The 16592-nt window shown below is 39.7% G+C and overlaps 2 protein-coding genes across 2 annotated transcripts; both read right to left on the reverse strand.

The window, feature by feature from the left end:
* Positions 1-1967: 1967 nt before the first annotated feature.
* LOC139461693 (inversin-like) lies at positions 1968-2915 on the reverse strand. Its single transcript, XM_071243154.1, has one exon. The coding sequence runs from the start codon at positions 2913-2915 to the stop codon at positions 1968-1970; it is 948 nt and encodes a 315-aa protein (XP_071099255.1).
* A 23-nt stretch (positions 2916-2938) lies between these two features.
* LOC139462607 (ankyrin repeat domain-containing protein 50-like) lies at positions 2939-8672 on the reverse strand. Its single transcript, XM_071244442.1, has 4 exons — positions 8622-8672; positions 5072-5207; positions 3012-4195; positions 2939-2971 (listed from the first exon to the last, which is right to left on the reverse strand). The coding sequence occupies exons 1-4, from the start codon at positions 8670-8672 to the stop codon at positions 2939-2941; spliced, it is 1404 nt and encodes a 467-aa protein (XP_071100543.1).
* Positions 8673-16592: the final 7920 nt, after the last annotated feature.

Consider the following 16592-nt stretch of genomic DNA (forward strand, 5'->3'; position numbering starts at 1 on the left):
ACAACTACGAATCACATAAACCTGAGGATCAAGGGAAAAGTATCTATTTCATCATCATAAGACAGTAAACGGCCCAAAGTGAATGAGTTACTACGACAGTCATTACTGATCCAGCTTTTCCATGGTATCTGGACGCACGCACGAATAAGGTGTTAGCGTTGGGCGTCTCAACGTGCGTGATTCCCGTGCACTCTTTCGAGTTGAGTTGATTGGTTCAACTGTGTCATATGGCCCTGTGACGCAGGGGTAGCATTATGCAGATGGCTGTTTCAATGAACATGTCTGGTTATTGATGAAATATAGTGATAGCTAAATAGACAGATTTTTTATTCATGCACCGATTGTCTTTAAATGTAATTTCCAGTTATGTATGTTTAATAATCTCATACCAACTTTGACTGGAGTAGGTCTGATAGTTTTTCAGATATTGTAGTAAACGTCGGTACCTTAAATTACCTTCCAGACTATACAAGAACTGGTTACTAGGGACAAACTCAGCGAACAGACAAAATCAGTCAGACAAACCAGTCAGACAAGCCAAACTATTTGCTATCAGCTTTTACGTTAACTGTTGTTTGCAACGTACAGTGTTATGGTGATGGAATGCGCATTTTCCGTTGTTTGAGATGAAATGACGTGAGCTTGTGATTTCTTTTTAACTGTATTGCATTATCAAAAGACGTGTGTTAACCCGGATTTTTTACCTTTACTTATTATCCCCCGCCCAACAAAGTTGGCGGGGGATATAGAAACGGGTTCCGCCAGTCCGTCCGTCACGTTTCGTTTCCGGAGCATAACTCATAAACCGTTCAATAATTTTTTCATCAAACTTTGCAGGTCTGTCAGGGACATGCTGAACTGGTGCCTTTTGCTATTTAGAAATGTTAGAAAGTTTTATTTTTTACGTTTCCAATATGGATATGGGTTCCAAACTCTTCCTTTTTTACAATGTCCATGACAAGTTCCACCTCGGTTAAAAAAAATTAGGGTTTGTTTAGATTAATTATGTCATAAATTCTGCAACAGGGGCGGGGGATATAGCCACGTTAGTGGCAAACTCTTGTTAAACATTCTTTTATTACAATGTTATTTAAACTTGTTGACTATATATGAACTAGATAGGGACTGAAGGATTGTAGTTCAAGATCGTCAGCTCCTGATTAGATCAAACACAACACACAAAGCACAAAGCAAACGCTGTCAATGAGCTGACCACTCTGAGAAGGCCGATAAATAGTTTCTCATCACCTTTATCAAATGGGTAGGTACATGTGTGGGGTTGTTTTTAAATTCCATTTTTAGTTCGATTTCCCAACTACTCTAAAGTAAGACCACAATTGTACTAAATGTAACAGTGTATAAGAAATTCCGTATTTGAAAATTTAATTTCAAGTTTTCAGGATGGGTTACAATACAAGTAATCCGTAATTGATAATAGCTCTATACAATTCACTTTCCTCCCACATTAAGCTGACACGCCGCGATATAACTGGAATACTGTTAAAAGCGGCGTTAAACCCAACTCACTCACTCACTCACTGACGCTTAGGAGCCAGTTTCTTCTTATGCGACATGCAATAGAACTATAGCTATATGACCAATGTATATCTTCTTACAGAGAGTGACAGGTATTTATTACTCCCAAGATTATAATTATCAGCGTTTAACACCAGCTCGCCGGAACTCTGATTTAGAGGTTACAGAGTGCTCTGATTGGTAAACTAATACTTTTGTGATTCTAGTTTACTTTTCCAAATGCTTATGTCTGACAATTAAAGAAGAATGTTATTATGATATGTTATAAATCTCTTCTTATCATATCATTTAACCAACAATCTTTCTACCTCATCGAGCAAAACAGCTTTTATTTGAAATGAGAGAGTAACCAAATGTAATGTTGACAAATTTCATTTATCTTTAAACATGAAGAAATCATCTAACCTTAATCATGACCACAAACATCTCACCTACCGCGCGTGAGCGCCACGGGACACAAGAAGATCAAGCACGTCAAACCATTTCAAGGATTTCACTATCATGACTGCATTCTGTCCTTTGTTGTTCCTGGCGTCTACGTCCACCATGTCCTGTGAGAGGACATACTTCACCAGCTCCACATTGGTTTTCTGACAGGCTAAGTGAAGGATGTTATTACCGCCTTTATCCACTAGTGTCACATCAGCTCCTTTATGCACAAGTAGCTCTACCACCTCTTTATATCCCTTCTCAGCTGCCTTCATCACCGGTGTCCTCTCGTACTGTCCTCTATCGTTAATATTCACCATGTCCTGTGAGAGGACATACTTCACCAGCTCCACATTGGTTTTCTGACAGGCTAAGTGAAGGATGTTATTACCGTCTTTATCCACTAGTGTCACATCAGCTCCTTTATGCACAAGTAGCTCTACCACCTCTTTATATCCCTTCTCAGCTGCCCTCATCACCGGTGTCCTCTCGTAATGTCCTCTATCGTTAATACCCACCATGTCCTGTGAGAGGACATACTTCATCATCTCCACAGTGGTTTTCTGACAGGCTAAGTGAAGGATGTTATTACCGTCTTTATCCACTAGTGTCACATCAGCTCCTTTATGCACAAGTAGCTCTACCACCTCTTTATATCCCTTCTCAGCTGCCCTCATCACCGGTGTCCTCTCGTAATGTCCTCTATCGTTAATACCCACCATGTCCTGTGAGAGGACATACTTCACCATCTCCACATTGTTTTCCTGACAGGCTAAGTGAAGGATGTTATTACCGTCTTTATCCACTAGTGTCACATCAGCTCCTTTATGCACGAGTAGCTCTACCATCTCTTTATATCCCTTCTCAGCTGCCCTCATCACCGGTGTCCTCTCGTACCATCCTCTATCGTTAATACCCACCATGTCCTGTGAGAGGACATACTTCACCATCTCCACATTGGTTTTCTGACAGGCTAAGTGAAGGATGTTATTACCGTCTTCATCCACTAGTGTCACATCAGCTCCTTTATGCACGAGTAGCTCTACCATCTCTTTATATCCCTTCTTCGCTGCCCTCATCACCGGTGTCCTCTCGTACACTCCTCTATCGTTAATACCCACCATGTCCTGTGAGAGGATATACTTCACCACCTCCACATTGTTTTTTTGACAGGCTAAGTGAAGGATGTTATTACCGTCTTTATCCACTAGTGTCACATCAGCTCCTTTATGCACAAGTAGCTCTACCACCTCTTTATATCCCTTCTCAGCTGCCCTCATCACCGGTGTCCTCTCGTACCATCCTCTATCGTTAATACCCACCATGTCCTGTGAGAGGACATACTTCACCATCTCCACATTGTTTTTCTGACAGGCTAAGTGAAGAATGTTATTACCGTCTTTATCCACTAGTGTCACATCAGCTCCTTTATGCACGAGAAGCTCTACCACCTCTTTATATCCATTCCTAGCTGCCCTCATCACCGGTGTCCTCTCGTACACTCCTCTATCGTTAATACCCACCATGTCCTGTGAGAGGACATACTTCACCAGCTCCACATTGTTTTTCTGACAGGCTAAGTGAAGGATGTTATTACCGTCTTTATCCACTAGTGTCACATCAGCTCCTTTATGCACGAGTAGCTCTACCACCTCTTTATATCCCTTCTCAGCTGCCCTCATCACCGGTGTCCTCTCGTACTCTCCTCTGTCGTTAATACCCACCATGTCCTGTGAGAGGACATACTTCACCGCCTCCAAATCACTTTGCAAGCAAACTATGTGAAGGATGTTGTTACCGCTATTATCCACGAGTGACACATCAGCTCCCTCACTCACTAGTAACTTCATCACTTCTCTGTGCCCATTTTTTGCTGCCTTCATCACTGCTGTCAGCTTCATCGATCCTCTAGCATCGATGTTCACCAAGCATTGTGACAGGACATAATTCACCACCTCCATTTTACCCCTCCAGCAGGCCAAGTGAAGGATGTTGTCACTGTTCTTATCCACGAGTGACACATCAGCTCCGTAACTCACGAGTAACTCTACCACTTCTCCAGATCCCTTTATTGCTGCTGTCATCACCGGTGTTCTACTATTCTTCCTGCAGTTAATGTCCGCCTGACCCACTGACAAGATGCGTCGCACAGCTAATAGGTCCCCGGATAAGCAGGCAGAGTGGAGTTTTGCGTCTGCTGGCGGGAGCCGCGGTGAGGCAGTCGGTGTTGCTGTAACACAATGCTGACTCTATACATCAAGATGAACAATATTTACAGACAACAGTCTATGTATCTATGTAAGTCTACTGACCAATTACACACCTTCACATTGTCTGTATGTAAACCCTGGTAAGCTAACAGTAGAGGCTGAGGTTACGAAATTGTTGCTCTTCTGTTTGTCTCTACAAGTGAGATCAAGACAAAATGGTCACTACCCAGGTCGGGATTGTTTGTTAACTGATGTGACATGTCGGCGATATTTGAAACTTTAATTGAACATGCCATGTCGGTAAACTGTGTACTTTGTACAACAAATGTAGAACAATTGAACATTCAATGGAACCGTTTGGGATATGAATGAATATTTCAGTTTGAAGTAAGACATTATAATTGTGTTCTTTGGTGCTTGCTCTTGATGTTTGTGAAAATCTGATGTTTAACTACACTGCAAGAATCATATTATTTTAAATTGTTGTGTGATCTCTCCTTGTTGTGCATGGAGACTGTAAACTAGTATCAATATCATATCATGGCTAGACAGTGAATGTCTTTGCTATGTCGTCACCTCCACACAGTATCTCGTAGCCACAATATATCATACTTGAATGATATATTTCAGACTATAAACTCCACACCCCTCACCCTACCACGGTCTGTAGAATACAAAACGCGACACGTAAATGCAGTCTGAACTCTTAAATGGCTTTTTTAAGATTATGAATGTAGTAGCAAAGTTAAAAGGATAATAAAAAACCAGAAGCATGCCCTATAAAGAATCCAAGTATCCATATTCATCTTTAAAAAATCATTTCAAACCCAGCAGGAGAATTGGTGAAATTATAGAAACAAGATTAAGGCGTATACTTCTCTGCTTGAGACATATACCTTGCACACGGACAGCTTTTCCCGATCCAATCTCCAGACATCGACGAGTCAGATTGCAGACCTTTGCTGTACAGTGTTTGCTTGAGACCTTGTGACAGCAATAAAAAGGAACTTGTGAGATTCTGTCTGTTTTTTTCTATCCATAGGAAATGTAGAGGTTAATATATTTAAAACGTTTTTATTTGTAAGGTCTTGAGTTCCTCGGGCCTTATGTCATTATGCAATAAATGCACTGCAATACCCTTGACTATATCGGTTAATGCTTCGTGTTTAGTTGTGAACCTTATGAATTTGACTGTTTGTATAATGTTTGGAGAGTATTTCTAGCATGAAAACATAATTCAGCGTTACTTATTATTGTAAAAATTATTTGCATATAATGTAAACGACCATGACACTTCACTAGTCAGCTGATGATATATTGGTTGAATTTGTTGTTCAATTTTATTTGATTATTTAAGGACATGAAGCCAAGGACCTTTCAACTATGTTAGAGATAACGCTTTTATCAGGGAATTGCCATTTGCAGAAGTCATATGCTGACTTTCAAAGACCTTGGGTTTCTGCAATTCATAATCCCCTAAATGTAGCTTTCCTTTTACATTTGTTTATGAATAAATTAAGCATGTGTATTCAGCTTCAACATAAATGAGTTCATAACACACCATGTTTTTAGAATCCATCATTGCTTTTCACGAGTCAGCTGATGATACATTAGTCGATAATGCTCCATACTTTATCTAAGGAGTCTGTTTCGGCAGATGGTCGAGACAAGTTATTCAATGGTGTTTTCGCCATACATTATCTTAAATGAAGTATCTTATCTTAAATGAAGAAATATGTTTTAAAAGTCATTTTGGTAAAGGACAATTTCTACTGATAACATTATCTTATAAAACTCCCTACCAAAAGTTGTTATTCCATACATTTGAACTGAGGTGCACACAATGTTGTTCCTGTGCTTCAAGGTAAGATAAACACACCGGGACAGACCTACACACGCTTGACATAAACATAACTTACACTGGGTTGATTCGTAGATCCGCCGATCTTCTCAGTCTTCTTTGATTTACCAGTTGATTGATGACAGGAGGCAAAAATTAAGAAATTTTTCATACATCTAACTTTGCACAACTTGATGTCAACATTCCTTAATGTGACAGATCTGTTCTTCATTTCCCCTGACATCTGCAGTCCACAAGTCTTTGTATGGCATGTGGAAAGCCCAAACATGAGGTAAACAGTTGCTGTTAATGCCAGCTGCAGAATGCAGCAGTTACTTGAACACACCAGCATCATTTTTAAGAGTTAACAAAGGAGTACAAGATCCACTAATTGGTGAGACGACTACCTGATCCAAAGTCTGGAGACAGCAATGCATCAGTTAAGAGATCACCACCCTGTAGACTATACCTCCATTAACTATTTACTGACTGAATATGTTCGATACAAATATATCCAACACTATTATTTCTTATATTGCTTCCGTTGTAAAGGTCCTACATAAATAAATCATAACTTCACAAAGTTTTCTGAAAGCCAAACAGATTCGAAAAATATACACTGTGCAAGAAAGAAACGCAAAAGTGATAGTAGATGTATATTTTATATAGCATGTGGATACTGAACAAAGAGAGTGACAGTTTTTTCAAAACAAATTTTTCATTTTTTTGTTAACATAGCATCAAATTTGAAAATGTCCTCAACATGTCTACAATAAAACTTTTTGAAAACTTTGTCTGAGCGTATGACGCTCTTTGAAATGTTGGTAGAAAGAGCATGCTCTATTTTATCTCAAAAGTTAAATGTAAAACCCCTAAGGCTGGGGCTGTTGGAATATTGCTCGACATGAGGGGAAAGTTGAAGTCATCCCTCCAGTCACACAGTCCTGTGGAGAGTGTTTTGTCACTCTGAGTCTTTATGCATAGATCTAAATAGAAGTGGAATACATCCTTGACCGCTTCAAGAATCCAACTATTCGGAAATAACATTTGATACTTTATTACCTGCTGTTGTCTTAGAGTACATATCACGAATTATATTCAGCATGTTGCCTTTAATATCTTGTTAAGCTAACACAAACCATAAACGATTCCTATTGATGGTATCAATAGCTTTTTAAAGTCTTCGAATAAACAATATAATTTACCCCTAGATCTGGATAAATACTTCTGAATTGGTGATTGTAGAGTAAAGATATAATCAGCTGTAGAATAGCCACTAAGAAATCCAGCTTGAAACGCAGGGTTTTTGTTTAACAAATCTGCGAAAGGTTTAAGTCTTATTTAAAACACACGTAAATATTTTACCGTATATGCCCATTACAGAAATTCCTCTATATGTATTCACATAATTTGTATTGCCTTTCTTATGAAGTGGGAAAATTATACTTTCAGATCAATGCAATGGAAAATCAGCAGAATTCAAAATACTATTAAAATGAACTATGAGTATGGTAGAAATACATCATCTCCATGTTTCCACATTTCAGGAGGAATTCCATCAGGTCCAGCGGCTTTAACACATTCTAAAGAGGACAGTGCTTCAACTATTTCTCCTTTTAATATCTCTCTATTTAGAGCATTATTAGGATCATCACCAACATGAACAGGTATAACTTGGAAAAGGTAATGTCAAGCAAAGGAAACAAAATTCATCATCTAACACATTATGCTAATATTCAAAATATTTTTAAAAAGTCAATCCACTGAGAACCGTTTAGAATATGTATTCAATAATTGCAACAAAGGTAAATAAGTTCTTTTCCAAAATCGCAAACGTCTTTATCTCTTGAATGCCTTGGTATATGAAATAAATCTTCTATATCTTCTTTGAGAGGCATTTAGAAGTTTGAGTACTAAGTAAGGATAAATCTTATGGATGAACAACTTATTTATTACAATAAGGAACGACGTTTCAGTGTAGGTTCTAGTGAGTGAGTTAATATTTTACGTTACATCGGCAGTAACCCAGCTGTGTAGTGACATCGTGACTCCGTGAAACAATGCTATCATTGAAGGATACATTTACATATTTCTTCCTGTGTAAACACATTTCTGATGAACAATGAGACTCCATCTCTATTGATGTACACTCGATTATTTACATACACTGGGTAATCTAGAAAACATTGCTCATGGGTATCTTATGAACAATTACTCCATTTTTTAGTAATTCCAAAAATATCAAACGAATAACAATTTTCAATCGATTCCCTATTTGGTATATTGTTATCGAAGCCATGTACATTCCATGTCATGAGAGAGTTATGACATGACTGTCCTCACAACCTCTGACGACCCGTGAAGATTCCGGGGTAGAATAGGTCTTCAGCAACCCATGCTTGCTGTAAAAGGTGACTCTGCTTGTCGTAAAAGGTGACTCACTGACTTGGTTGATGCATGTCATCGATCCCAATTGAGTGGATCGATGCTCATGATATCAATTACTGGATTGTCTGGTCCAGACTCGATTATTTACAAACCGCCGTCATAGACCTGGGATATCGCTGAGTGCGGCGTTAAACAACAAACCAACCAACAACTACAACCTCTGACCCAGCCTTCTTCCTATTTGCGACCTGTGAGACCTTCTCATGCATTTCTCGTGAACCTCGAGATCCCTCATGCGGGTACATACGCGCGCGTTTTGATGAGTTCAAGCACAAAAATACATGTTTATCAAACAGCATCCGTCTCTGCTCTGGCTTTTTTTTATTACTGATAAGAGGCTTTTACGTTTATTCCTCATTCCTTAAGGAAAACAATTCCGGCTATTTAAAATACTAAGGCTACTACCTTTAAGGAGTTCATGCAGAAGTGTTATGGGTATCTGATCAGTTAATATCAGTTACATGAATAGTTAAGGCCTCGGCTGTTTTCATGCAGAAGTGTTATGGGTATCTTGCCCCGGGTGGGTTCTACGCCTGAACGCAATAACTGCATGGCTATGACACTGAACAGTTTGAAAGAAGTCGGTAACGCTTCAATGACTACCACCCCTTTTGTCTTACCCATTACCGCGCTCGGGTGCAAAGTGCTTCAAAAGACCTGCACACTTACGTAAAAAACCCGAAAATTTGCACGTTTCTTAAACCCACAATGTAGACCAATGTTTTTTACTTTTGCCCAATTGAATATACTTTTGATGGAGAGATGAAACTTTTCTCAAATATCGAGCGTGATGGCTCGTTGGAAAGCCATCGTTGGAAAGCTCTCCCAATCCTGAGACGTTTGATACCAAATCCGACACACCTATAAGAGATCATTTGGGAAATACAACCGTTTGAAGATGGTTAAATTGACGTTAGAGGTATTTGTTCAGGTGCTATCACATTTCATGAGATTTGGTCACTGCAAAGTGCTTCAAAATGCCTGCACATTTACACCAAAAACGCTACACCAAAAAATGGCGCCTTTCACAAACACACAATGTCTTTTCCGTTTGCTCACTTGGATGTACTTTTGATTGAGAGATTAAAAACGCACTTTTCTTCAATATCACGCGATCAAATCCGACACACTCATAAGGAGTAGTTAGGCAAATACAATTGCTTGAAGGTGTCGAAATTGACGTCAGAGGCATCTGTTAGGGTGCTACTGCACGCGCATTCGCGGCACCATGGTGTTATTTTAACATAGTTGGATAGCCATTGCAACCCTTTCAATGTTAACACTGCCCTGTGTGAACCCACTGGAACTCTTTGATCAGATACAATGAATTTGTCAAAGACTTTACAGTTGATGTCAATAAATAACTGTTCTTAGGTCGTAACAAATTAGATGTAATTTGATTCCCGCCAGTCTCACCACTTCACAACCCGCCTCAATTCATAGAGACGAGCAACATATCCACTTGTGTTGCAGTGTTTCTTTACTTTGTTCAGACATTAAGAACTTCCTTTGGGACATACGTTCCTTGATATATTTGATGAACAGAGTGAACAGAGCAAATATCTTTATTCTTTAACCTGAAATTAGCTGGACATGTCGTCTAGTTGACTGTTCAGGTCATAATTTATTGAAACTGCCCTAGTCCTAGGATATATTTACTACTGCCAGAATGACAATACTAGTAGCTCACCTGTCTCCATATGTACATTAAGGAACGAACTTTCTGGAGATGTACTTCCATCAAACACTAGGTCCAAGTTCATCTCACTTATCACAGAATTCGATGATGTTTTTGACACAAACATTGAAGGACAAAATGGTGCATCCAGAACATTCCAAGTATTTGTTAACATGGAACCGGTACAACTTCCCTAACGCAACGTATTCAAGTGACAAACTCTCTGAGGTCCAACAGAAGTTTAATGAACTGGAGTATATGGGAGTGTTCGTTCGACCAGAGGATGTCGGCATTCACGTGGAGTACCACAATCCGTTCTTTTTCGTCAAGAAGTCAAGTGCAAGTTACAGATTAGTGACTGCATTCTCTGATGTTGGCAGATATAGTAAGTCACAACGTGTCCTTCTGACAGATGTGGATTACACACTCGGACGCCAAATATCGGTAAACTGCAGAGAATGGGTACCAAAACGTTCTTGGTAAACATATGACAACTCAAGAGCCGGGAATGAATAGTCGTGCTAATAATGAACATTATACATTGTGAACTAATACTTCTCGTTACGCTTCGAATAGCAACTTGGAACATACGAGGCATTATGCACGGTACGCATCAGTTATGTGCCGGACTAGACAACACATGACTGTTCTTTGTGACTGAACATTGATTTAGTGAACAAAATGCCTCTCTTATCAACACTATACATGGTGATACTACATATTGATGTTTAATGTTTACCACAAATTCGGCTGTACCAGTACTTCTCAGCAAGGGCCAGTTGGTATAGCAACCTTCCTATGTAAAGGCGATTGGTGTCGGGTATCCGTTGTTAATTCATAACAAAGCCAAACTGTAATTGAAGGGAGTCTACAAATAGGTAGTAACACAGTATATGTGACAGAAACTACACTACTTTCTACTAACACCATAGGCAGTGCACATTTCGAACAGCGAGACTATGTGGTTGAGTTGTATGACATAAACATATAATGGAGATTTTAATGCAGATGTACGACAATCTGCTTCCAAAAGACATATCTCATTGTTTTCATAGGGTACTAAATGAACGAACCCTATATTCAGTTGCACAATTAGCTGATATAATTAAGTATACGTTCTTAAACAAATGCAAAGAGATGAGATCAATGAAAGACTATATGTTTGTAAGTGTTGACTATTCGAATAATATTATTGGTTATACCATTGACACTGATACCTATCCTTCTGTGTATAACAAATGACTGTCTTAAAAATCAAATGGTTGATATAAACTCAATTAGAAGAAAGCATGTGATATTGATCTTATGTTGTATCGTTATTAAACTGAAACTTACTAAAAGCGGCGTTAAACCCAACTCACTCACTGAAAATTACTTAAGTAAATACATGTAATGTATCCCAATTCGCATCCCCTAATGAATATTAGTATCCCAAGTATTGCGTCAAATATGTTTAAATCCAAAATCAAAACCTACAGGAAAAAAGACAATCTGAACATGATGAACTGCACAGCAAAAGACGATGGGCTCACCAATGAACATAAGAAGTATGATGGAAGATCTATATTAAAGCATATTATGGTATTATTCAATGCTATTATTAAGAAATGAATACATACCCAAAGTAAATCATATTGGAGACTTCTTACCAGTACATAAGGGTCGAGGAAAAAGTAAAAGTGATCCACCTAACTACAGGGGCTAACTGTAACAACAGTCCTTAGTATGCTTTTCGAAAGAATCCTTCTCAAATGACTCGAAAAATAGACACGTAACAATATAACCTTTCCCCACCCCTACAATTTGGATTTAGATAAATGATGGTATTGAAACGGCTGGTCTAGCTCTTCCTGAAAGAATTGCATACTTTAAAGAACCATACACACCAGTTTATAGTGCCTTTCTCCGTGACGAGAAAGTCTTTTATCCCGTTTGGCTTGACGGTCTTTTTCAATAAATTACTTTAATTTAGTATCAATGGTAAGTTATTGAGAGTTCTAGGTCTTTCTTATAACTCTATGTACTCATGCAATAGCTTTGCTGGCTTCAAATCTGATGTTTTCCCTGTGAAACTGGGTGTAGGTCAGTGTCCTGTCATATCACCATGACTCCTCACTCTTAATATCAACAACTGCATCAGGAAAATTTGACGTATTGTAGAAATTAAATGCAAATGAAACCATTTTCTCCCCAATTCCTTTGAAGTTTCTGTATGAAAGCAATTTGGTATTTCTGCAAACACTTTTACAAAATCGTTTGAAAGATACATGAAGAGGTACAGCAGCAGTCCGCTTGACTCAGGGCTCCCTCACGCATCAGTGTGTGTCGTTTCTTGCCCAGTTGATGTAATAACTGTTCCCCTGTACAGAGAGATACCCACAGTCTTCTTTCTCACATTGCAGTGTATCCAGGACTAAATGCAGAAAGCCCTCGGTCTTATTGTAATAAAAAACGCAAAAAGGGAACATGAGAACAGACGTAACTAAAGTTAAGAACGGCATGCTGCTGTGAAGTTAAACTCTCTCTAAAGACCCGTGAAGATTCCTGGGTAGAATAGGTCTTCAGCAACCCGCGCTTGCCGTAAAAGGTGACTCTGCTTGTCGTAAAAGGCGACTAACGGGATCGGGTGGTCAGGCTCATTGACTTGGTTGATGCATGTCATCGATCCCAATTGCGTGGATCGATGCTCATGATATTAATCACTGGCATGGATTGTCTGGACCAGACTCGATTATTTACAGACCGCCGTCATATAGCTGGAATATTGGTGAGTGCGGCGTTAAACAACAAAGCAACCAACCAACCTCTCTCTAAAAGTCTGCACTAAATATTCTCGGCATCAAATCACAGGCTGCAATGATATAGCTGGAATATTGCTAAAAACAAATTAAAAAACATCTGAATAAACGAGACACTTTCCGTTATCCTAAGAAATATCTGCAAAAAGCAGAGTTCATTTCAACTATATTATGAGAACGTGTTGATGAATAACCATCAGTTTCAAAGTAAGTCGTAAGTAAAAATCAAACTCACCAAGTAACATTTCTTATTCAATCAAAATATGTCCCTAAATAAATTATTTTATGTCAATAAAAGCAACAGTAATATTTCCATTATCATAAGAAATCTCTGATAATAGCAGGGAACACTGTTAGTTTCCGACTTTATCATAACCAGGTTTTTATCACTATCAAATATTGATGATATCCGATGTTTGCAAAAAGGTGAGCGTATTCTTCCCACCGATGGTACCCGTCACAATTCTTTGCTCATTTGTCACAGAAACATATGGTACAAGTCAAACCAAGGAATTGCATCTGGCACAAATTTGTCACTAATGCATCAAATTTGAAAATGTCCTCTACATGTCAACCACAAAAAATTGAAGGCCATGCTGAGGCCTTGAATATTGTAGCCATAATTGAACAACTGGTGAGCAAGAGTCGTATGAACGATCTTTGAAATCTTGGTATAAAGAGCCCTACCTTAAAAGTTGTGAAATGTTGTGACGCCAAGTGCTGGAGCTGCTGGAATATTACTTTTCATAGAAGGAAAGTGGATAATTGGAAAGTTGAATTCTTCACTCCTATAATATAAGTTTTGTATTTTGATTGATATTCTGACTCTTCATACACAGATCTTAATATGAAACAGATGAGGCTGGCTCACTGGTTTCTTATATTTTTATACTGAACAACAAACGTTCCTGTGACATTGAATAAGATTTAATGCAAAGTTATGTTTTACTAAATCTGAAACAATTTCGGTTTGCAACAGATAAAAGAATCCTGTAAGTGTTCAAATGGTTTAATTTGCCATACTGACATCAGAAAATGCCTGATTCCATAAAAAAAACCATGAACATGCCAAAATGTCAATTTACAAATCAACAGCGTGTGTGTCCACCTCTGGTTGCGATGCAAGCAACACATCTTCGTCTCATGGAATGGACCAGGCGTTGCACAAAGTCCTGTGGGATATCTGTCCATATCTGCTGGAGCATGTTTCGAAGTTCCTGGAGTGTCTGTGGAACACGTGGTTGATGTCGAAAGCGCCGATCCATCTCATCCCCAATTGTGCTCCATTGGTGAGAGATCAGGGGAGCGAGCCGGCCAGGGGATGACATTCATGTTGTTTTGTGAATCCTGAATCCTGAACAAGTCGAGCAATATGAGGCCGGGCGTTGTCATATTGAAAGGTAATGCCTGGGCCATGACGACGCAAAAACGGTAGAACAACAGGGCCGATGATCTCGTCGCGGCAGCGCTGTCCATTGAGATTTCTCTCTACCACTATCAAACGGGTCCCTCTGTCTTGCTGTAATCCCACCCTTACCATAACGCTGCCGCCCCCGAACCGATCTTCTTCCATGACATATGATTGACGTAACGTTCACCTCGACGTCGGTACACTCGAATCCGTCCATCGCTGTAGCTGAGGTGAAAACGAGACTCGTCAGTGAATAGAACTTGTCCCTACTGCATGACCGTCCAGCCTAGACGCTGTCTGCACCACTGTAGACGTGCTTGGCGGTGGTTTCCTGTCAAAATGGGACGTCTGGCGGGTCTTCTGGTGACAATCCTTGCCCATCTGAGGCGGCGACGTACGGTTTGTGAAGATATTCGTCGACACAATGATTGACGTAACGTTCAAATCGTTTCTTCGAGCCTGAAGAATGTCAAATAGTCTCTGATATACCACTACAGCTCTCTCCAGACCTTCCCATAAGAGTGAGTGAGTGAATTAAAATTTAACGTCACATCGGCAGTATTTCAGCCATAGCGTGACGAGAAGTACATTAATAATACATATATTTGTACTAAATAATAATCTGTCAACGGTGAACTCTACAATAACTAGAATACAACAGATTTGATTTAAAACTTGTTGAGAATATTTAAAACCAGAAAGGATTAGTTGACGACACAATATAAAAATGGGCTTGAGATCGTCAGTCACTGAAGGGTGATCACCATACTAGGGACCATGGGGACTTACAGTACCTGCGTGGACCCCGGTAGGATTTATCACCCTACAGTCACTGGCGATAGTTTACCAGTTAAGCCTAAAATTTAAATGACAAAAATGCTACGTTTAAAAGTCTGGCATGCATAAGAATACTTCGAATGATTTTTGACTTACATACCCTCTTAGGGGGACAATAATTTTACGCTACTTCAAACCCCCTCGAGGGTACAGCCAATTTATAAAATAATACATTAAGGACATCAAAATTTATGGACAAGTTCGATTTCTTTTTAAAAGAATAGTATTAAATGAAAATTAACATCATTAAAAAGGTCCTTAATTGATTTAACACTGAAATATGTATCCCTTGTGATGGAAAAATCAATACAGTCAAGCAGGACAGGCCTGACCGTGATTCTTTCATCACTAGAGATACAAAACGGAGGATCCACACCTTTTAATAAATACTCATGCGTATATCTCGAATGGCCAATACAACATCGTCGCATAATGACCTCTTTAAATCTGGACTGACAGCCCAAGTAAACTCAACAACAAAAGTTTCTGTGACACCAATATTCTAGTGTAGTTTTGAATCAAGTTAACTTTGGTTTTCAATGTTGTAGTACATGTATGGAATCAAGTCACAAAAACGCAACTGCTACAGAAAAGCATGCATTCCATGCAAAAGTTTACTTTTATGCAAGCCCCATGACCTTCGACGAATATCTTCACAAACCGTACGTCGCCGCCTCAGATGGGCAAGGATTGTCACCAGAAGACCCGCCAGACGTCCCATTTTGACAGGAAACCACCGCCAAGCACGTCTACAGTGGTGCAGACAGCGTCTAGGCTGGACGGTCATGCAGTAGGGACAAGTTCTATTCACTGACGAGTCTCGTTTTCACCTCAGCTACAGCGATGGACGGATTCGAGTGTACCGACGTCGAGGTGAACGTTACGTCAATCATATGTCATGGAAGAAGATCGGTTCGGGGGCGGCTGCGTTATGGTAAGGGTGGGATTACAGCAAGACAGAGGGACCCGTTTGATAGTGGTAGAGAGAAATCTCAATGGACAGCGCTGCCGCGACGAGATCATCGGCCCTGTTGTTCTACCGTTTTTGCGTCGTCATGGCCCAGGCATTACCTTTCAATATGACAACGCCCGGCCTCATATTGCTCGACTTGTTCAGGATTCAGGATTCACAAAACAACATGAATGTCATCCCCTGGCCGGCTCGCTCCCCTGATCTCTCACCAATCGAGCACATGTGGGATGAGATGGATCGGCGCCTTCGACATCAACCACGTGTTCCACAGACACTCCAGGAACTTCGAAACATGCTCCAGCAGATATGGACAGATATCCCACAGGACTTTGTGCGACGCCTTGTCCATTCCATGAGACGAAGATGTGTTGCTTGCATCGCAACCAGAGGTGGACACACACGCTGTTGATTTGTAAATTGACATTTTGATTT

Source organism: Haliotis cracherodii, unplaced genomic scaffold (genome assembly GCF_022045235.1).
Source record: "Haliotis cracherodii isolate W230 unplaced genomic scaffold, xgHalCrac1.p SCAF_15, whole genome shotgun sequence".
Lineage (NCBI taxonomy): Eukaryota > Metazoa > Mollusca > Gastropoda > Lepetellida > Haliotidae > Haliotis > Haliotis cracherodii.